The sequence below is a fragment of the Mesoplodon mirus genome (assembly GCF_964341445.2).
Source record: "Mesoplodon mirus genome assembly, chromosome: 16".
Taxonomy (NCBI): domain Eukaryota; kingdom Metazoa; phylum Chordata; class Mammalia; order Artiodactyla; family Ziphiidae; genus Mesoplodon; species Mesoplodon mirus.
The window spans coordinates 40,391,694-40,410,074 of record NC_138992.1 but is presented as its reverse complement, the minus strand read 5'-3'; the positions used below and the strand labels follow the sequence as shown (position 1 = coordinate 40,410,074).

The 18,381-nt window shown below is 38.3% G+C and overlaps 1 protein-coding gene across 2 annotated transcripts in view; it reads right to left on the bottom strand.

Moving 5' to 3' along the window:
* The window catches only part of RAD54B (RAD54 homolog B), a 97,404-nt gene that overhangs the window by 77,933 nt on the left and 1,090 nt on the right, over positions 1–18,381 (bottom strand). The window contains exon 2 of one of the 2 annotated variants that reach the window (XM_082601217.1): positions 12,382–12,532. The exons of the other annotated variant lie outside the window; for it this stretch is intronic. Within the exon in view, the coding sequence (XP_082457343.1) occupies positions 12,382–12,516 (135 nt within the window). The 5' untranslated portion in view covers positions 12,517–12,532. The remainder of the gene's footprint in view (positions 1–12,381; positions 12,533–18,381) is intronic. 2 annotated transcript variants of the gene reach the window in all.

Here is an 18,381-nt window from a genome sequence, read left to right as displayed (position 1 = left end):
ACCCAAACTTCGCCTTTGCTTAGGCCCTGCTCTCCACAGCCAAGGCCTCCCCCACCACTTTTTTTTCCTTTCCCTCCTCCTCTTCTTTACTCTTGTGGTACTGATGTACCTTCTGGTTGTTGATTCATCTATATTTTTATTTTTACATTCTTTCTAACATATCTGTTAGTCTCCTAATCTAATTTTATTTTCTACTTTGTTATTTTTCTCTCTTTTATTTTTTTGCCACCATACACGGCTTGCGGGATCTTGATTCGTGAGCCTGGGTTCGGGGGAAGCTCCTGTGGTGGGAGCTCCGAGTCCAAATCACTGGACTAACAGAGAACCTCTGACCGAAGGGAATATTCATTGGCGTGAGGTCTCAGAGTTCCTCATCTCAGCACCAAGACACAGCTCTACCCAATAGCCTACAAACTCCAGTGTTGGAAGCCTCAGGCCAAACAATGAGTAAAACAGGAACACAATCCCACTCATTAAAAAAAAAAAGAGGGCTTCCCTGGTGGCGCAGTGGTCGAGAGTACGCCTGCCGATGCGGAGAGCGCGGGTTCGTGCCCCGGTCCGGGAGGATCCCACATGCTGCGGAGCGGCTGGGCCCGTGAGCCATGGCCGCTGGGCCTGCGCGTCCGGAGCCTGTGCTCCGCAACGGGAGAGGCCACAACAGTGAGAGGCCCACGTACCACAAAAAAAAAAGAAAGAGAGATGGCAAAAAAGTATGTCACAGATGAAGGAGCAAGGTAAAAACCTACAAGACCAAATAAATGAAGAGGAAATAGGCAATCTACCTGAAAAAGAATTCACAGTAATGATAGTAAAGGTGATCCAGAATCTCAGAAATAGAATGGAAGCATGGATTGAGAAAATACAAGAAATGTTTAACAAAGATCTAGAAGAACTAAAGAACAAACAAAGAGAGATGAGCAACACAATAACTGAAATAAAAAATACACTAGAAGGAAGCAATAACAGAATAATGGAGGCAGAAGAATGAATAAGTGAGTGGGAAGACAAACTGGTGGAAATAACTGTCGAGGAGCAGAATAAAGAAAAAGAATGAAGAGAATTGAAGACAATCTCAGAAACCTCTCGGACAACTCTAAATGCACCAACATTTGAATTATACCGGTCTCAGAAGAAGAAGAGAAAAAGAAAGGGTCTGAGAAAATATTTGAAGAGATTATAGTCGAAAACTTCCCTAATGTGGGAAAGGAAATAGTCACCTGAGTCCAGGAAGCACAGAGAGTCCCGTACAGGATAAACCTTACGAAAAACATACCAAGAGACATATTAATCAAACTAACAAAAATTAAATTCAAAGAACAAATATTGGGGCCTCCCTGGTGGCGCAGTGGTTGAGAGTCCGCCTGCCGATGCAGGGGATACGGGTTCGTGCCCCGGTCTGGGAGGATCCCATATGCCGCGGAGCGGCTGGGCCCGTGAGCCATGGCCGCTGGGCCTGCGCATCCGGAGCCTGTGCTCCGCAACGGGAGAGGCCACAACAGTGAGAGGCCCGCATACCGCAAAAAAAAAAAAAAAAAAAAGAAAAAAAAGAACAAATATTAAAAGCAGCAAGGAAAAAAACAAAAATAACATACAAAGGAATCCCCATAAGGTTACCAGCTAATTTTTCAGTGGAAACTCTGCAGGCCAGAAGGGAATGGCAGGATATACTTAAAGTGATGAAAGAGAAAAAATCTACAACCAAGATTACTCTCCCCAGCGAAGATCTCATTCAGATTCGATGGAGAAGTCAAAAGCTTTTCAGACAAACAAAAGCAAAGAGAACTAAGCACCACCAAACCAGCTTTAAAACAAACACTAAAGAAACTTCTCTAAGTGGGAAACAAAAGAGAAGAGAAACACACACAAAAACAAACCCAAAACAATTAAGAAAATGGTAATAGCAACATATATATCAATAATAACCTTGAAGGTAAATGGATTAAATGCCCCAACCAAAAGACACAGACTGGCTGAATGGATACAAAAACAAAACCCATATATATGCTGTCTACAAGAGACCCACTTCAGACCTAGGGACACACACAGACTAAAACTGAAGGGATGGAAAATGATATTCCATGCAAATAGAAATCAAAAGCAAGCTGGAGTAGCAATACTCATAACAGATAAAATACACTTTAAAATAAAGACTGTTACAGGAGATAAGAAGGGACCCTACATAATGATCAAAGGATCAATCTAAGAAGAAGATATAACAATTATAAATGTTTATGCACCCAACATAGGAACACTCTAATAGATAAGGCAAATGCTAACAACCATGAAAGGAGAAATCAACAGTAACACAATAATAGTAGGGGACATTAACACCCCACTTACACCAATGGACAAATCATCCAAACAGAAAATAAATAAGGAAACACAAGCTTTAAATGACACAACAGACCACATAGATCTAATTGATAATTATAGAACATTCCACCCAAAAGGGGCAGAATACATTTTCTTCTCAAGTGCACATGGAACGTTCTCCAGGATAGATCACAACCTGGGTCACAAATCAAGCCTCAGAAAATTTAAGAAAATTGAAATCGTATCAAGCATCTTTTCTGACCACAATGCTATGAGATTAGAAAACAATTACAGGAAAAAAAATTGTAAAAAACACAAATACATGGGTGCTGAACAGTGCACTACTAAATAACCAAGAGATCACTGAAGAAATCAAAAAGGAAATCAAAAAATACATAGAAACAAATGACAACAAAAACACGATGACCCAAAACCTATGGGACGCAGCCAAAACAGTTCTAAGAGGGAAGATTATAGAAATTCAATCTCACCTCAAGAAACAAGAAAAATCTCAAATAAACAATGTAACCTTACACCTAAAGCAACTAGAGAAGAACAAAGAAAACCCAAAGACAGTAGAAGGAAAGAAATTATAAAGATCAGAACAGAAATAAATGAAATAGAAACGAAGAAAACAATAGCAAAGATCAATAAAACTAAAAGTTGATTCTTTGAGAAGATAAAATTGATAAACCTTTAGCCAGACTCATCAAGAAAAAAAGGGAGAGGATGCAAATCAATAAAATTAGAAATGAAAAAGGAGAAATCACAACTGACACTGCAGAAATACAAAGGATTATAAGAGACTACTACAAACAATTATATGCCAATAAAATGGACAACCAAGAAGAAATGGACAAATTCCTGGAAAGGTACAATTTTCCAAGACTGAACCAAGAAAAATTAGAAAATATAAACAGACCCATCACAAGCAATGAAATTGAAACGGTGATTAAAAATCTTCCAACAAACAAAAGTCTAGGACCAGATGGCTTCACAAGCAAATTCTATCAAACATTTAGAGAAGAGCTAACACCGATCCTCCTCAAACTCTTCCAAAAATTGCAGAGGGAGAAACTCCCAAATTCATTCTATGAAGCCACCATCACCCTGATACCAAAACCAGGCAAAGATGCCACAAAAAAAAGAAAACTACAGGCCAGTATCACTGATGAACATAGATGCAAAAATCCTGAACAAAATACTAGCAAACAGAATCCAACAGCACATTAAAAGGATCATACACCATGATCAAGTGGGATTTATCCCAGGGATGCAACAATTCTTCAACATACGCAAATCAATCAATGTGATACACCACATTAACAAACTGAAGAATAAAAACCATATGATCGGGCTTCCCTGGTGGCGCAGTGGTTGGGAGTCCACCTGCTGACGCAGGAGACGCGGGTTCGTGCCCCGGTCCGGGAGGATCCCACATGCCGTGGAGCGGCTGGGCCCATGAGTCATGGCCGCTGGGCCTGCGCGTCCAGAGCCTATGCTCCGCGGCGGGAGAGGCCACAGCAGTGAGAGGCCCGCGTACCGCAAAAAAAAAAAAAAAAAAAAAAAAAAAAATATATATATATATATATATATATGATCATCTCAATAGATGCAGAAAAAGCTTTTGACAAAATTCAACACCCATGTATGATAAAAACTCTCCAGAAAGTGGGCATAGAGGGAACATACCTCAACATAATAAAGGCCATATACAACAAACCCACAGCTAACATCATTCTCAATGGTGAAAAACTGAAAGCATTTCCTCTCAGATCAGGAAGAAGACCAGTATGTTCACTCTCACCATTATTATTCAACATAGTTTGGAAGTCCTAGCCACGGCAATCTAAGAAGAAAAAGAAATAAAAGGAATCCAAATTGGAAAGGAAAAAGCGAAACTGTCACTGTTTGCAGATGACATGACACTATTATAGAAAATCCTAAAGATGCGACCAGAAAACTACTAGAACTAATCAATGAACTTGGTAAGGTTGCAGGATACAAAATTAATGCACAGAAATCTCTGGCATTCCTATACCCCAACAACGAAAAATCAGAAAAAGAAATTAAGGAAACAATCCCATTTACCATTGCAACAAAAAGCATAAAATACCTAGGAATAAACCTGTCTAAGGAGGTGAAAGACTTGTACTCAGAAAACTATAAAACACTGATGAAAGAACTCAAAGATTACATAAACAGGTGGAGAAATATACCATGTTCTTGGATTGGAAGAATCAATATTGTGAAAATGACTATCCTACTCAAAGCAAGCTACAGATTCAGTGCAATCCCTATCAAACTACCAATGGCATTCTTCACAGAATTAGAACAAAAAATCTTACAATTTGTATGGAAACACAAAAGACCCCGAATAGCCAAAGCAATCTTGAGAAAGAAAAACGGAGTTGGAGGAATCAGGCTCCCCAACTTCAAACTATACCACAAAGCTACAGTAATCAAGTCAGTATGGTACTGGCACAAAAACAGAAATATAGATCAAGGGTACAGGCTAGAAAGCCCAGAGATAAACCCAGGTACATATGGGCACCTAATTTACGACAAAGGAGGCAAGAACATACAATGGAGAAAAGACAGCCTCTTCAATAAGTGGTGCTGGGAAAACTGGACGGCTACATGTAAAAGAATGAAATTAGAACACTACCTAACACCATACACAAAAATAAACTCAAAATGGATTAAAGACTTAAATGTAAGACCAGGCACGATAAAACTTTTAGACGAAAACAAGGAAAAACACTCTCTGACATAAATCACAGCAAGATCTTTTTTGACCCACCTCCTAGAGTAACAGAAATAAAAACAAAAATAAACAAATGGGACTTAGTTAAACTGAAAAGCTTTTGCACAGTAAAGGAAACCATAAACAAGACAAAAAGACAACCCTCAGAATGGGAGAAGATATTTGCAAATGAAACAACAGACAAAGGATTAATCTCCAAATATACAAACAGCTCATGGAGCTCAATATCAAGAAAACAAACAATCCAGTTAAAAAATGGGCAGAAGACCTAAATAGACATTTCACCATGGAAGACATACAGATGGCCAAGAGGCACATGAAAAGATGCTCAACATCACTAATTATTAGAGAAATGCAAATCAAAACTACAATGAGGTATCACCTCACGCCCATCAGAATGGCCATTATTGAAAAAGTTAGAAACAATAAATGCTGGAAAGGGTGCGGTGAAAAGGGAACCCTCCAATGTAAATTGATACAACCACCATGGAAACAGTATGGACGTTCCTTAAAAAACTAAAAACAGAACTATACCATATGACCCAGCAATCCCACTGCTGGGTATATACCCTGAGAAAACCATAATTCAAAAAGAGACATGCACCACAATGTTCACTGCAGCTCTATTTACAATAGCCAGGACACGGAACCAACCTAGATGTCCATCGACAGATGAATGGATAAAGAAGACATCATACATATATACAGTGGAATGTTACTCAGCCATAAAAAGAAAAGTAATTGAGTTATTTGTAGTGAGGTCGATGGACCTAGAGTCTGTCATACAGAGTGAAGTGAGTCAGAAAGAGAAAAACAAATACCGTATGCTAATGCATATATATGCAATTAAAAAAAATGGTACTGATGAACCTAGTTGCAGGGCAGGAATAAAGAGGTAGACATAGAGAATGGACTTGATGACATGGGGTGGGAGGGCGAAGCTGGGGCAAAGTGAGAGTAGTATCAACATACATACACTATCGAATGTAAAATAGTTGGCTGGTGGGAAGCAGCAGCAAAGCACAAGGAGATCCCCTCGGTGCTTTGCGACGACCTACAGTGGGATAGGGAGGATGGGAGGGAGGCTCAAGAGGGAGGGGATATGGGGACATGTGTATGCATATGGCTGATTCACTTTGTTGTGCAACAGAAACTAACATGGTATTGTGAAGCAATTATACTCCAATAAAGATCTATTAAAATTTTTTTTAAAAATTAAAAAAAGATTACTGCTGATCCCAAAATATAAATAAAATATAAAGTAAGTCACGGCAATAAACTAATGAAGGCCTAAATTTTATATTCTGCAACATTTTATTTTGATATAATTTTAAACTTATAGAAACAATCCAGAAATAATACAAGGAAGTCTCATATACCCTTTACCCAAATTCACCATTTGTTTACATTTTGCTCCTTTTACTTTCCCTCTATCTCTCCGTGTGTGTGTGTGTGTGTGTGCGCGCTTGTGTGTGTGTACACATCTGAAAGTAAGCTGGACACACTGTGCTCCTCTACCTCTAAATACTACAAAGGGTGCTTACAAAGAGCAAAGACACTCTCTTACATAATCACAGTAAAATTATCAAAACCAAGAATTTAGCATTGGTAGTATAATAGTATTACCCAATCCACAGTTCATATTCAAATGGGGTCGCTTGCCCCAACAATGTCTTTTGATAGTTTCTTCCCTGAGCCAGGATTCAATCCCAGATCACACAATACATTTAATCAACAAGTTTCTTTAGTCTCCTTTAATCTAGAACAGTTCCTCAAACTTTATTTATCTTTTGTGATTTTTGACACTTTTGAAGACTACAGGCCAGTTATTTTGTAGAATGCTCCTCTATCTGGATTGTCTGATATTTCCTAATGATGAGTTTCAGGTTATGCATTTTGGACAGGAATATCACAGTTCATCATAACAGGGGCACATAATATCAATTTGTCCCATTACAGGAGGCATTCACTTGATTAAAGTGGTGTCTACCAGGTATTCCTGCAAAGCTAGTATTTTTCTATTTGTAATTTTTTAAAGTATGTTGTAAGGAGATGCTTGAATCTATTCAAATATCCTATTTCCTGATCAAACATTCACCCATTTGTTTTGGAATCCATTAATATTTTCCAACACCATCAATTACATTACGTTTATTTTTATGATTTAGCATTCCACTCTGAGAAAGAGCTTACGCTCCTCCCCATTTATTTATTTAGTTGTATTAGTATGGATTCAGACTCCTACAATAACCCACATTATTCAGTGGGTTATTATCCATTAGTATATTTATTTTGATGCTCAATTTGTTCCAGATTTTATATTTATCAAAACCACTCAAGTATAAAACCCCTGAAGTCACCAAAACAATACTTTCTCAGTCTGGATTAATCCAATCTAAGATGAGAAATAATTCAAGAACAAAAATTTAAGAATGGAATAAACAAAGTAACGGGACACTAAAGTTGACTGCTAAGCTTAATACTTTCGCGCTTCGCGTGTTGCCTTGCTTAAAACAGCTGTATAATTTCAAAAAATGCCTACTTCATTAGTTTTTAAAGACAACTATTTAGTTTCTTGATATTAATTATAACAGGAAAAGAATAAATCAGCATTTTGGGTTTGGAATTAGTCATTAGAAACTCCATCAGAAAATAAAGTCAAGGGTGTCAAGACGATTCAATGCGGGAAAAACAGTCTTTTCAACAAATGGTCCTGGAACAATGAGATATCCACATGAAAAAAAGAGAAAATTGGATTCCTACCTCACACCATACATGAAAACTAATTCAAAATGGGTCACAGGCTGAAATGTAAGAACTAAAACTATAAAACTCTTAGAAGAAAATATAGTAAATCTTCATGACCTTCTTAGATATAACAAATCACTACTACCAACACCAAAAAAAAACCCAGATAAACTGGACTTCGTCAAAATTTTAAACTTTTGTGCTACAAGTGAAACCATCAAGAAAGTGAAAGGCAAAAACAGAATGGGTGGAAATATTTGCAAATCATATATCTGATAAGGGACCTATGTTTAGAATATACAAAGAACTCTTACAACTCTATAACAAAAAGCAAATAATCCAACTTAAAAAAAGGACAAAGGATCTGAATAGACAGTTCTCCAAAGAAGACATTCAAATGGCTGATAAGCACATATAAAGATGCTCAATGACATCAGCCATCAAGAAAATGTAAACCGGGCTTCCCTGGTGGCGCAGTGGTTGAGAGTCTGCCTGCCAATGCAGGGGACACGGGTTCGAGCCCTGGTCTGGGAGGATCCCACACGCCGTGGAGCAACTAAGCCCGTGAGCCACAACTACTGAGCCTGCGCGTCTGGAGCCTGTGCTCCGCAACAAGAGAAGCCGCGATAGTGAGAGGCCCGCGTGCCACGATGAAGAGTGGCCCCCACTTGCCACAACTAGAGAAAGCCCTCACACAGAAACCAAGACCCAACACAGCAAAAATAAATAAATTAATTAATTAATTTAAAAAAATTAAAAAAAAAAAGAAAAAAAAGAAAATGTAAACCATAACCCCAGATGAGATACTACTTCATCCACAGTATGGTTTATAATCAAATAGATAATAATAAGTGTTGACAAGGATGTGGAGGACTGAAACCATCATACATTAATGGTGGGAATGAAACAGTACAGCCACCTTGGAAAAGAGTCTGGCATTTTATTAAAAGGTTAACCACAGAATTATCATATGATCCAGCAATTCCACTCCTAGGAATGCACCCAAGAGAAATGAAAACATACGTCTACACAACAATTTATACACTAATATTCATCAGCATTATTCATAATACCTAAAAAATTTTAAAAATGGAAACTAAACACCCATCAACCAACAGATGGAATAATAAAATACGGTATATTAATAAAATGAAATATTATTCAGTGTGGCGAGCAGAATAATGCCTCCCAAAGGTGTCCACACCCTAATTCCCAGAACCTGTGGGTATGTTACCTTACGTGGCAGAAGACGCTTTGCAGATGCAATTAAGGTTAAGGACCTTGAAATAGAGAGATTGTCTTGAATTATCCAGGCAGGCCCAATCTAACCAAATGAGTTCCAGTTTCAGAGAACCAAAAAGATGGCAATATAAGAACTCAAACCGCCACTGCCAATTTTGAAAACGTAGGAAGGGGACCTTGAGCAAAGGAATGTAGGTGGTCTGTAGAACCTAGAAAAGGCAAAGGAAACATTCTTAAAACCTCCAGAAATAAATGCAACCCTGCCAACACCTTGATCTTAGCCCAGTGAGACCCACATTGGGCTTCTAACCTACAGATCTGTAAGATAATACATTTGCATTGTTTTCCTTTTTTAAAAATATTTATTTGGCTGCATCAGTTCTTAGTTGTGGCACACGGAATCTTTCGTTGCGGTGCACAGGCTCTTCGTTGCAGCGCGTGGGCTTCTCTCTAGTTGTGGTGCATGGGTTCAAGAGATCGCGGGCTCAGTAGTTGTGGTGTGTGAGTTTAGCTGCCCCGCAGCATGTGGGATCTTAGTTCCCTGACCAGGGATCGAACCCACGTCTCTTGCATTGGAAGGTAGATTCTTAACCACTGGACCACCAGGGAAGTCCCACATTTGCATTGTTTTAAGTCACTAAATTTCTGGTAATCTGTTACAGCAGCAATAGAAAACTAATACATTCAGCAATAAAAAGAAATGAATTACTGATACATGCTACGATGTGGATGAGCCTTTTGAAAAACACTATGCTAACTGAAAAAAGTGAGTCACAAAAGGCCACATGTGTGATTCCATTTATATGAAATGTTCATAATAGGTAAATATATAGAAACAGAAAGTAGATTAGTGGTTGCTAAGGGCTGGGGGATTTGGATGGGCTGATGTGTATGAGGTCTCTTTCTGGAATGATAAAATGTTCTAAAATTGGTTTTGGTGAGCACTGCACAACTCTGAACATACTAAAGACAACTGAATTGTAGTAGGTAGGTTACAGGTATGTGAACTGTATTTAAATAAAGCTGCTTGTACAAAAAGAAAACTTATTTAAAATTAAAAACTATGCTTACATAGTTTTCTCCTTACATTGTGGCCAGAATTCTAAAGGAGTGTAGGATAAAATAAACAGATGCAGGCCAAAAAACACAGAGTCAAAAATCAATAGATGTTTTCAACAACAAAAAGACAAAACACCAGTTAAAAGCCAAGGACTTGAACAGATATTTCTCCAAAGAAGATAAGCAAATGGTCAATAAGCACATTAAAAGATGCTCAGCATTACTAGTCATGAGGAAAATGCAAATCAAGACCACAATGAAATGCCACTTCACAGCAATGGCCATAATCAAAAAAACAACAGCAGCAATGAAAACAGAAAATAACCAGTGTTGCTGAGGATGTGGAGAAACTGGAACCCTCATACATTGCTGGTGGGAATGTAAAATGGTTCAGTAGCTATGGAAACAATTTGGTAGTTCCTCAAAAACTAAACACAGAATCACCATATGATCTAGCAATTCCACTCCTAAGTATATAAACAAGAGAACTGAAAACAGGTACCCAAACAGAAACTTGTATGCCAGTGTTCACATCAGCATTATTCATAATAGCCAAAAAGTGGAAACAACTCAAGTATCTATCAATAAATGAGTGAATAAACAAAATACGGTATATACATATACAACTGAATATTACTTAACCATACAAAGCACTGATGTTCTGATACCTGCTACAACATGAATGATCCTGAAAACATCAGGCTAAATGAAATAAGCCAGAGACAACAGGGCAAATATTTATGATTCCATTTATATGAGGTACCTAGGGTAATCAAATCCATGGAGACAGCAAGTAGAATAGTGATGACCGGGCGGGAGAACAGGGAATTATTGCCTAATGGTTACAAAGTTTCTGATTAGAGTAATGAAACAGTTTTGAACACAGACAGTGGTGATTTTTGCACAACAGTGTGAACGAAATTAATGCCACTTACCTGCATGCTTAAAAATGGTAAAATGGCAAGTTTTACGTTATACATATCTTACCATAATAAAAAAAAATAGAAGAAATATTAGTAGACTTTAATCTCCATAACATAAATGAATCAGGGAACTGTAGAGTAGCAGAAGTGTGGATTGCCCATTTTATATATGCTCTATATAACATTTATATAACTTCTATATACCTAAGACTAAAACAATCCTTCATTTTAGTAGTAAAGAATATATATTAAGACTGCTTCAGGGGCTTCCCTGGTGGCACAGTGGTTAAGAATCCGCCTACCAGTGCAGAGGACACGGGTTTGATCCCTGGTCTGGGAAGATCCCACATGCCGTGGAGCAACTAAGCCCATGCACCACAACTACTAAGCCTGCACTCTAGAGCCCGTGAACCACAACTACTGAAGCCTGTGTGCCTAGAGTCCACGCTCCACAACGAGAAGCCACCGCAATGAGAAGACTGCACACCACAATGAAGAGTAGCCCCTGCTCGCCGCAACTAGACAAAGCCCGTGCGCAGCAACAAAGACCCAACGCAGTCAAAAATAAACAAATAAATTTATAAAAATTAATAAAATTAAAAAAGGAAAAAAAAAAGACTGCTTCGGGACTTCCCTGGTGGTCCAGTGGCTGGGAGTCCGCCTTCCAATGCAGGGGGCATGGGTTCGATCCCTGGTTGGGGAACTGGGATCCCACATGCCGCAACTACTGGGCCTGCGCACCCTGGAGCCCTCACGCCGCAACTAGAGACACCTGCTTGCCGCAGCAAAGGACCCCACAGGCCACAAAGAAGATCCCACGTGCCGCAACTAGGACCTGACACAACCAAATAAATAAACAAACAAATAAATAAATAATGTAGATTTGTTTAAAAAAAAGACTGTTTCGAGCACTTACTTTTTACAAGCATAAATGAAAGGAAGTGTCCAGAACAGTGATATAAAGCATTATTTATGTTTTCTCTTTAAATTGCTTTATTTAAAGTTTTCACTTATGTGTTACCTTTAAAAAGAACACTGATCAGAACAACTTTTTTTTTTTTAAACAAGAATCTCCACCCCTTCCCTTGCAGAGGTATTTTTCACTGTTACCAAAAGTTTATTTTACAGACCTAACCCAAGTTTATTTTATGTCGTTCCTTTAAAATATATATATTTAGTCATTATTTCTAAGGTTTTTAGAAGAATTTATCAGAGATACTGAAAATTCCTATAGGCATTAAGTATTACTACCTGTTTACATGGCACTTTTTAAAAAATGCATGCTTCTCTAGATTATACTTCCTTTACTGTTTTGTTTTGTTTTTTTACCTCAAATAATTTTATATCTGAATTCAGCTTTGTGACCTCTTCATTAGGACTTGGATTACTTCTTGCTGGCGGTATAAATTTTGGCTTTTTGAAGGGATTCCCTTGCAACTGACTTGGTGCTGCCGATCGTCTCATATTCAGCAGTATTAACCTGAAAAATACCCAAAACAAAAATGATCTAATCATAAGTCAGATTAGAATCACCTCCAAGTACATCATCACTATAATCATGACATCTTTAAAAATATAAGAGAATAAACCTGTAAAAAGCCTTAGGAAACAAATTCAACAGCTGGTAATATTTTATTTTCCATCACAAAAGGCTTCTGAAAAATATTTAAGATTTAAATTACATGGTGTAAACCTGAGCATATATTGTATCAATTTTGATAAAACTATAGATTAGATAATGATTATATAGCCTTAAACTCAATTTAGATAGTAGTTTCAAAATCAAAAGAAACATAATTATTCACAGACATACATCCAGCATGTTACTTTTTTTCTATTCCATTAATCCATAAACTGCATGAGGGTAGCAATCATTCTTGTTTTCTTCACCACTCTGTAAGCAGCTTTGACCACAAAGCCAGATACATTATAATCACTAAAGAATATTTTTGAATGAATGAATAAAATCCTGGCAATTAAAAGAACACATTTACAGTTCAATTTCCTTTTAAAACTGTGGGATATTTTAAATATATAAATCAAGAGACTAGAACCAGGTTTCCAAACTTTTGCTCAATATTATTGCCACCAGGACAGAACAGGTGAGACAGATAAAGGCAAGAACATTACATGCACATATCATGCTTCTGCAATGGACGGCAGTAAGCACTCTTATTCAAAGTAATCTCACAAAACACTACACAAGATATGGCATCAACAAGGATGTACATGGCTACCAAAATCATTTGTTTAATCCAGAAATTCCACTTCTGGGAATTTACCCTAAGGAATTACCAAAGATATACTCAAAGAATTATGTATAAGGGTAATCATGCTAATATTACTTATAGTAAGAGAAAAAAAAGGAAATTTGGATATCCATAACAAGGTACTAGATAAATAAGTTATGTCACATCCACAAAATGGAACACACTCTCTTCATACGCCACTAAAATGGTGAGTAGTACTGCAGTTTCCCAAGCAAGCCATGTTCTCTTTTCCTCTAGGCCATTGAACAAACTTTCCCCTATACAGTGTTGGGAATGCCTTTATGCATTTTCCTTTGCCTGATGGATTCCAATTTATCCTTTAGGACTCTTAACTATGAGCCCTCTTCATCTCTGCTCAAAGACTGGATTAGAGACCCTTCCTATGTGTGCACTACCCAAGCACTTTTCACACTGTAATGAAACTACCTATTAATTCCCCCAAGCTGTAAACTCCTGGATCAGGCATGAAGTCTTACATTCCATTCATCACTATATTGCCAGTACCAACACAAGAAGGCATTCAGTATTTGTTATATAAATAATTCTACAGCCATTAATGGGGAAAAAAATCACATTTTAAAAGAATGTTTAGGGACTTCCCTGGCGGCACAGTGGATAAGACTCTGCGGTCCCAATGCAGGGGGCCTAGGTTCGATCAATGGTCAGGGAACTAGATCCCACATCATGCCGCAACTAAGAGTTTGCATGCCACAACTAAGGAGCCCACCTGCCGCAACTAAGACCCAGTGCAACCAAATAAATAAATAAATATTTAAAAAATAATTAAAACTGGTATCAAAAATACTTCCAAGTTAATAATAAAAAATAAGTCCTTAAATTAAAAAAATAAAAGAATGTTTAATGATATGAGAAATGTTTTTTTATATATCAAATAAAAAATGGCTACAAAAAGCAATTTTAGCAAGGTTGCAAGATACCAGGTTAATACCCAAAAGTCAATTGTCTTCCAACATACCAGCAATGAATAAGTGGAATTTGAAATTAAAAACACAATACCATTTACATCAGCACCCCATAAAAATGAAACACTTAAGTGTAATCTAACAAAACATGTATAAGCTCTATATGGGGAAAAACTATAAAACTCTGCTGAGCGAAATCAAAGAACTAAATAAATGGAGAGATATTCCATGTTCATGGATAGAAGGACTAAATATTGTTAAGATGCCAGTTCTGGGCTTCCCTGGTGGCGCAGTGGTTGAGAGTCCACCTGCCGATGCAGGGGACACGGGTTCGTGCCCCAGTCCGGGAAGATCCCACATGCCGTGGAGCAGCTGGGCCCGTGAGCCATGGCTGCTGAGCCTGCGCTTCTGGAGCCTGTGCTCTGCAGGCAGGAGAGGCCACAGCAGTGAGAGGCCTGCGTACCACAAAAAAAAAAAAGGGCCTCCCTGGTGGCGCAGTGGTTGAGAGTCCGCCTGCCAATGCAGGGGATACGGGTTCGTGCCCCGGTCTGGGAGGATCCCATATGCCGCGGAGCGGCTGGGCCCGTGAGCCATGGCCGCTGGGCCTGCGCATCCGGAGCCTGTGCTCCGCAACGGGAGAGGCCACAACAGTGAGAGGCCCGCATACCGCGAAAAAAAAAAAAAAAAGATGCCAGTTCTTCTCAACTTTATAGATTCAATACCATCCCAACTAAAATCCCAGCAAGTTATTTTGTGGATATCAAAACACTGATTCTAAAGTTTATATGGAGAGGCAAATGACCCAGAATAGCCAACACAATATGGAAAGAAGAGAACAAAGAGAACTGACACTACCTGACTTTAAGACTTAACATATAGCTACAGTAATCAAGACAGTGTGGTATTGGTGAAATAGACAAATGAATCAATAGAATAGAAGAGAGAGCCAGAAACAGACCCAGATAAAGACAGTCTTTGACAAAGGAGCAAAGGCAATACAATGGAGCAAAGACAGTGTCTTCCACAAATGGTGCTGAGACAACTGGACATTCACATCAAAGAAAATGAATCTAGAAACAGACTTTACACCCTTCACAAAAATTAACTCAAAATGAATCAGAGGCTTACATGTAAAACGCAAAGCTATAAAACTCCTAGAAGATAATATAGAAGAAAATCCAGATGATCTTGGGTATGGTGATGACTTTTTAACTACAACACCAAAGGCACAATCCATGAAAGACGATAATTGATAAGCTGGACTTCATTAAAATTAAAAACTTCTGCTCTGAAAAAAGGCAATGTCAAGGGAATGAAAAGACAAGCCACAGACTGGGAAAAAATATTTGCAAAAGGTGCATCTGATAAAGGACTATTATCCAAAACGTACAAAGAAATCTTAAAACTCAACAATAAGAAAACAACCCAGTTAAATAGTGGGCCAAAGACCTTAAAAGACAGATCACGAAAGATATAGAGATAGCAAATAAGCACATGGAAAGATGCTCCACATCATACGTCATCAAGAATGAAGAAAACCCAGAACACTGACAACACCAAATGCTGGTGAGGATGTGGAGCAGTAGGAATTTTTGTTCATTGCTGGTGGGAATGCAAAATGGTGCAGCTACTCTGGAAAACATTTTAGCACTTTCTTGCACAACTGAACATACTTTTAACATAGGATAACTCCTTTCAACAAAGAGTTGAAAATTTATGTCCACACAAAAACTTGCATACAAATATTTATAGCGACTTTATTCATAATTGCCAAACTTGAAAGCAACCAAGCATTCAGTAGGTGAATGGATAAATAAACTGTGGTGTATCCAGACCATGGAATGTTATTCCACACTTTAAAAAAAAAAAAAAAAGCTGTCAAGCCATGAAAAGACATGGAGGAACCAAAAATGCATATTACTAAATGAAAGAAGCCAATCTGAAAAGGCTACATACTGTATGATTCCAACAATGTGACATCCTGAAAAACTATGGAGGCAAAACTATGGAGACAGTAAAAAGATCAGTGGTTGCCAAGGGTTAGGGGAGGGGCAGGGGTGCAAAGGCAGAGCACAGAATTTTTTAAGGCAATGAAAATATTCTGTATAATGCCCTAATGATGGATACATGTCATTATATATTTGTCCAAATCCACAGAATGTGGAATGCCAAGAATGAATACTATTGTAAACTATGGACTTTGGGTGCTTATGTGTGTCAACTGTAAAAAATGTACCATTCTGGTGAGGGATGCTGATAATGAGGAAAGGCAGGGGTATATGGGAAATCTCCACCTTCCCCTCAACTTTGCTGTAAACCTAAAACTGCTCTAAAAATAATAAGTTTTAATTTCACAAATGGCTACCAAACATGTTCACCATCATTCCAATTTTATAAAACAAAAAAAAAAGACAGGGCCTCCCTGGTGGCGCGGTGGTTGGGAGTCCGCCTGCCGATGCAGGGGATACGGGTTCGTGCCCCGGTCTGGGAGGATCCCATATGCCGCGGAGCGGCTGGGCCCGTGAGCCATGGCCGCTGGGCCTGCGCATCCGGAGCCTGTGCTCCGCAACGGGAGAGGCCACAACAGTGAGAGGCCCGCATACCGCAAAAAAAAAGAAAAAAAAAAAAAAAAAGACAAAAAAATAGTATGTGTGTTTGTACTTTTTAAAAGACTAGAAAGCAAAGGGGCATGAGGAACTTTTTGGGGTGACTGAGATAACCTGCATCAGATTGTAGTGTGATTACAAGTTTGTCAAAACTCATCTAAGTATACACATTGAATTATAAACTGTAAATTATACATCTATAAAGATTTTTAAAAGACTAGAAAAACACATGCCACAACATTAACACTGACTATGTCTAGATGTTAGAATTACCAGTAATTTTTTATTTTTTTCTGAGTTCTTTCCTACATATTTCCAATTTTCTACAAAAAAAAAAAAAGAACTGCAGCCAATTAAGCTGTGACACACCATCACTGATGGTTAGACATTTCCCAATTACAGCAACTTAAAAATGATGACATACATGAGTATTCGATAAATAACCAGGCTTAACAGAATAATAATAAACAGAATAAACAGAATCCTCAATTAAAATACAGACCAGAGGGCTTCCCTGGTGGCGCAGTGGTTAAGAATCTGCCTGCCAATGCAGGGTACACAGGTTCAAGCCCTGGTCCAGGAAGATCCCACACGCTGCAGAGCAACTAAGCCCGTGCACCACAACTACTGAGCCTGTGCTCTAGAGCCCGCGAGCCACAACTACTGAGTCTGCGTGCCACAACTACTGAAGCCCGCGTGCCTAGCAACACGTGCAACAAAGACCCAACACAGCCAAAAATAAAAATATATTACTTAATTAAAAATTTGTTTTAAAATGATGTCCACATCATGAAATTTAATAGGTTCCATTCTCTACATTTAGTCAGACCCGCCTGCAGACTGACACCTTTTTAGAAGGAACACTAGAAAAATACAGTAACTAGAAACTTTGGGCAAGCTATTTAAATGCTCTGTATATCAACTTCCTCATTTATAAAATAAAGAGAACAGACTAGCTGCTAAAACTTCTTTCAACACTAAATTCTAAGAATCACTTTTCTACACCTAATACACAATGTCTAATTTTTCAACCCTTCTATTTAACCTGTAAACTAAAGAAAGTAATAATGAATTTGAGTATGCAGGCATGTGAGAAGCAGCACAGGGCAGTGGTTAAGAAAACACTCTGGAGCCAGCCTGCCTTGGCTTGATTTCTAGCTCTGCCATTTATATATGACCTTGGGCATCCATCAAGCCATTTAACTTGTTGATGCATTTCAAAGTAAACTGCAGACATCAGTATATTTCCCCCTAAATGCTTCTGGATCCTTATTACTTCTTAAATTAGTGCTATTTGAGCCCTCTTCCCACGCCCTAAAAATAACACCCACTTGGCAGCCCTACTGTGATGCTCCAACATCTGTTACACTCTTAACACCTACTGCTTCTGTTCTCCCAAGTAAAATGGCAAATCCAAGCTGATGACACATCACAAGGCCTACAGTACTTGGCAATTTAATACACTGTACTGTGTAATAATTAAGAATACAGTTTTGGAGGCAAATACCTGAATATAAAACTGGACTGACA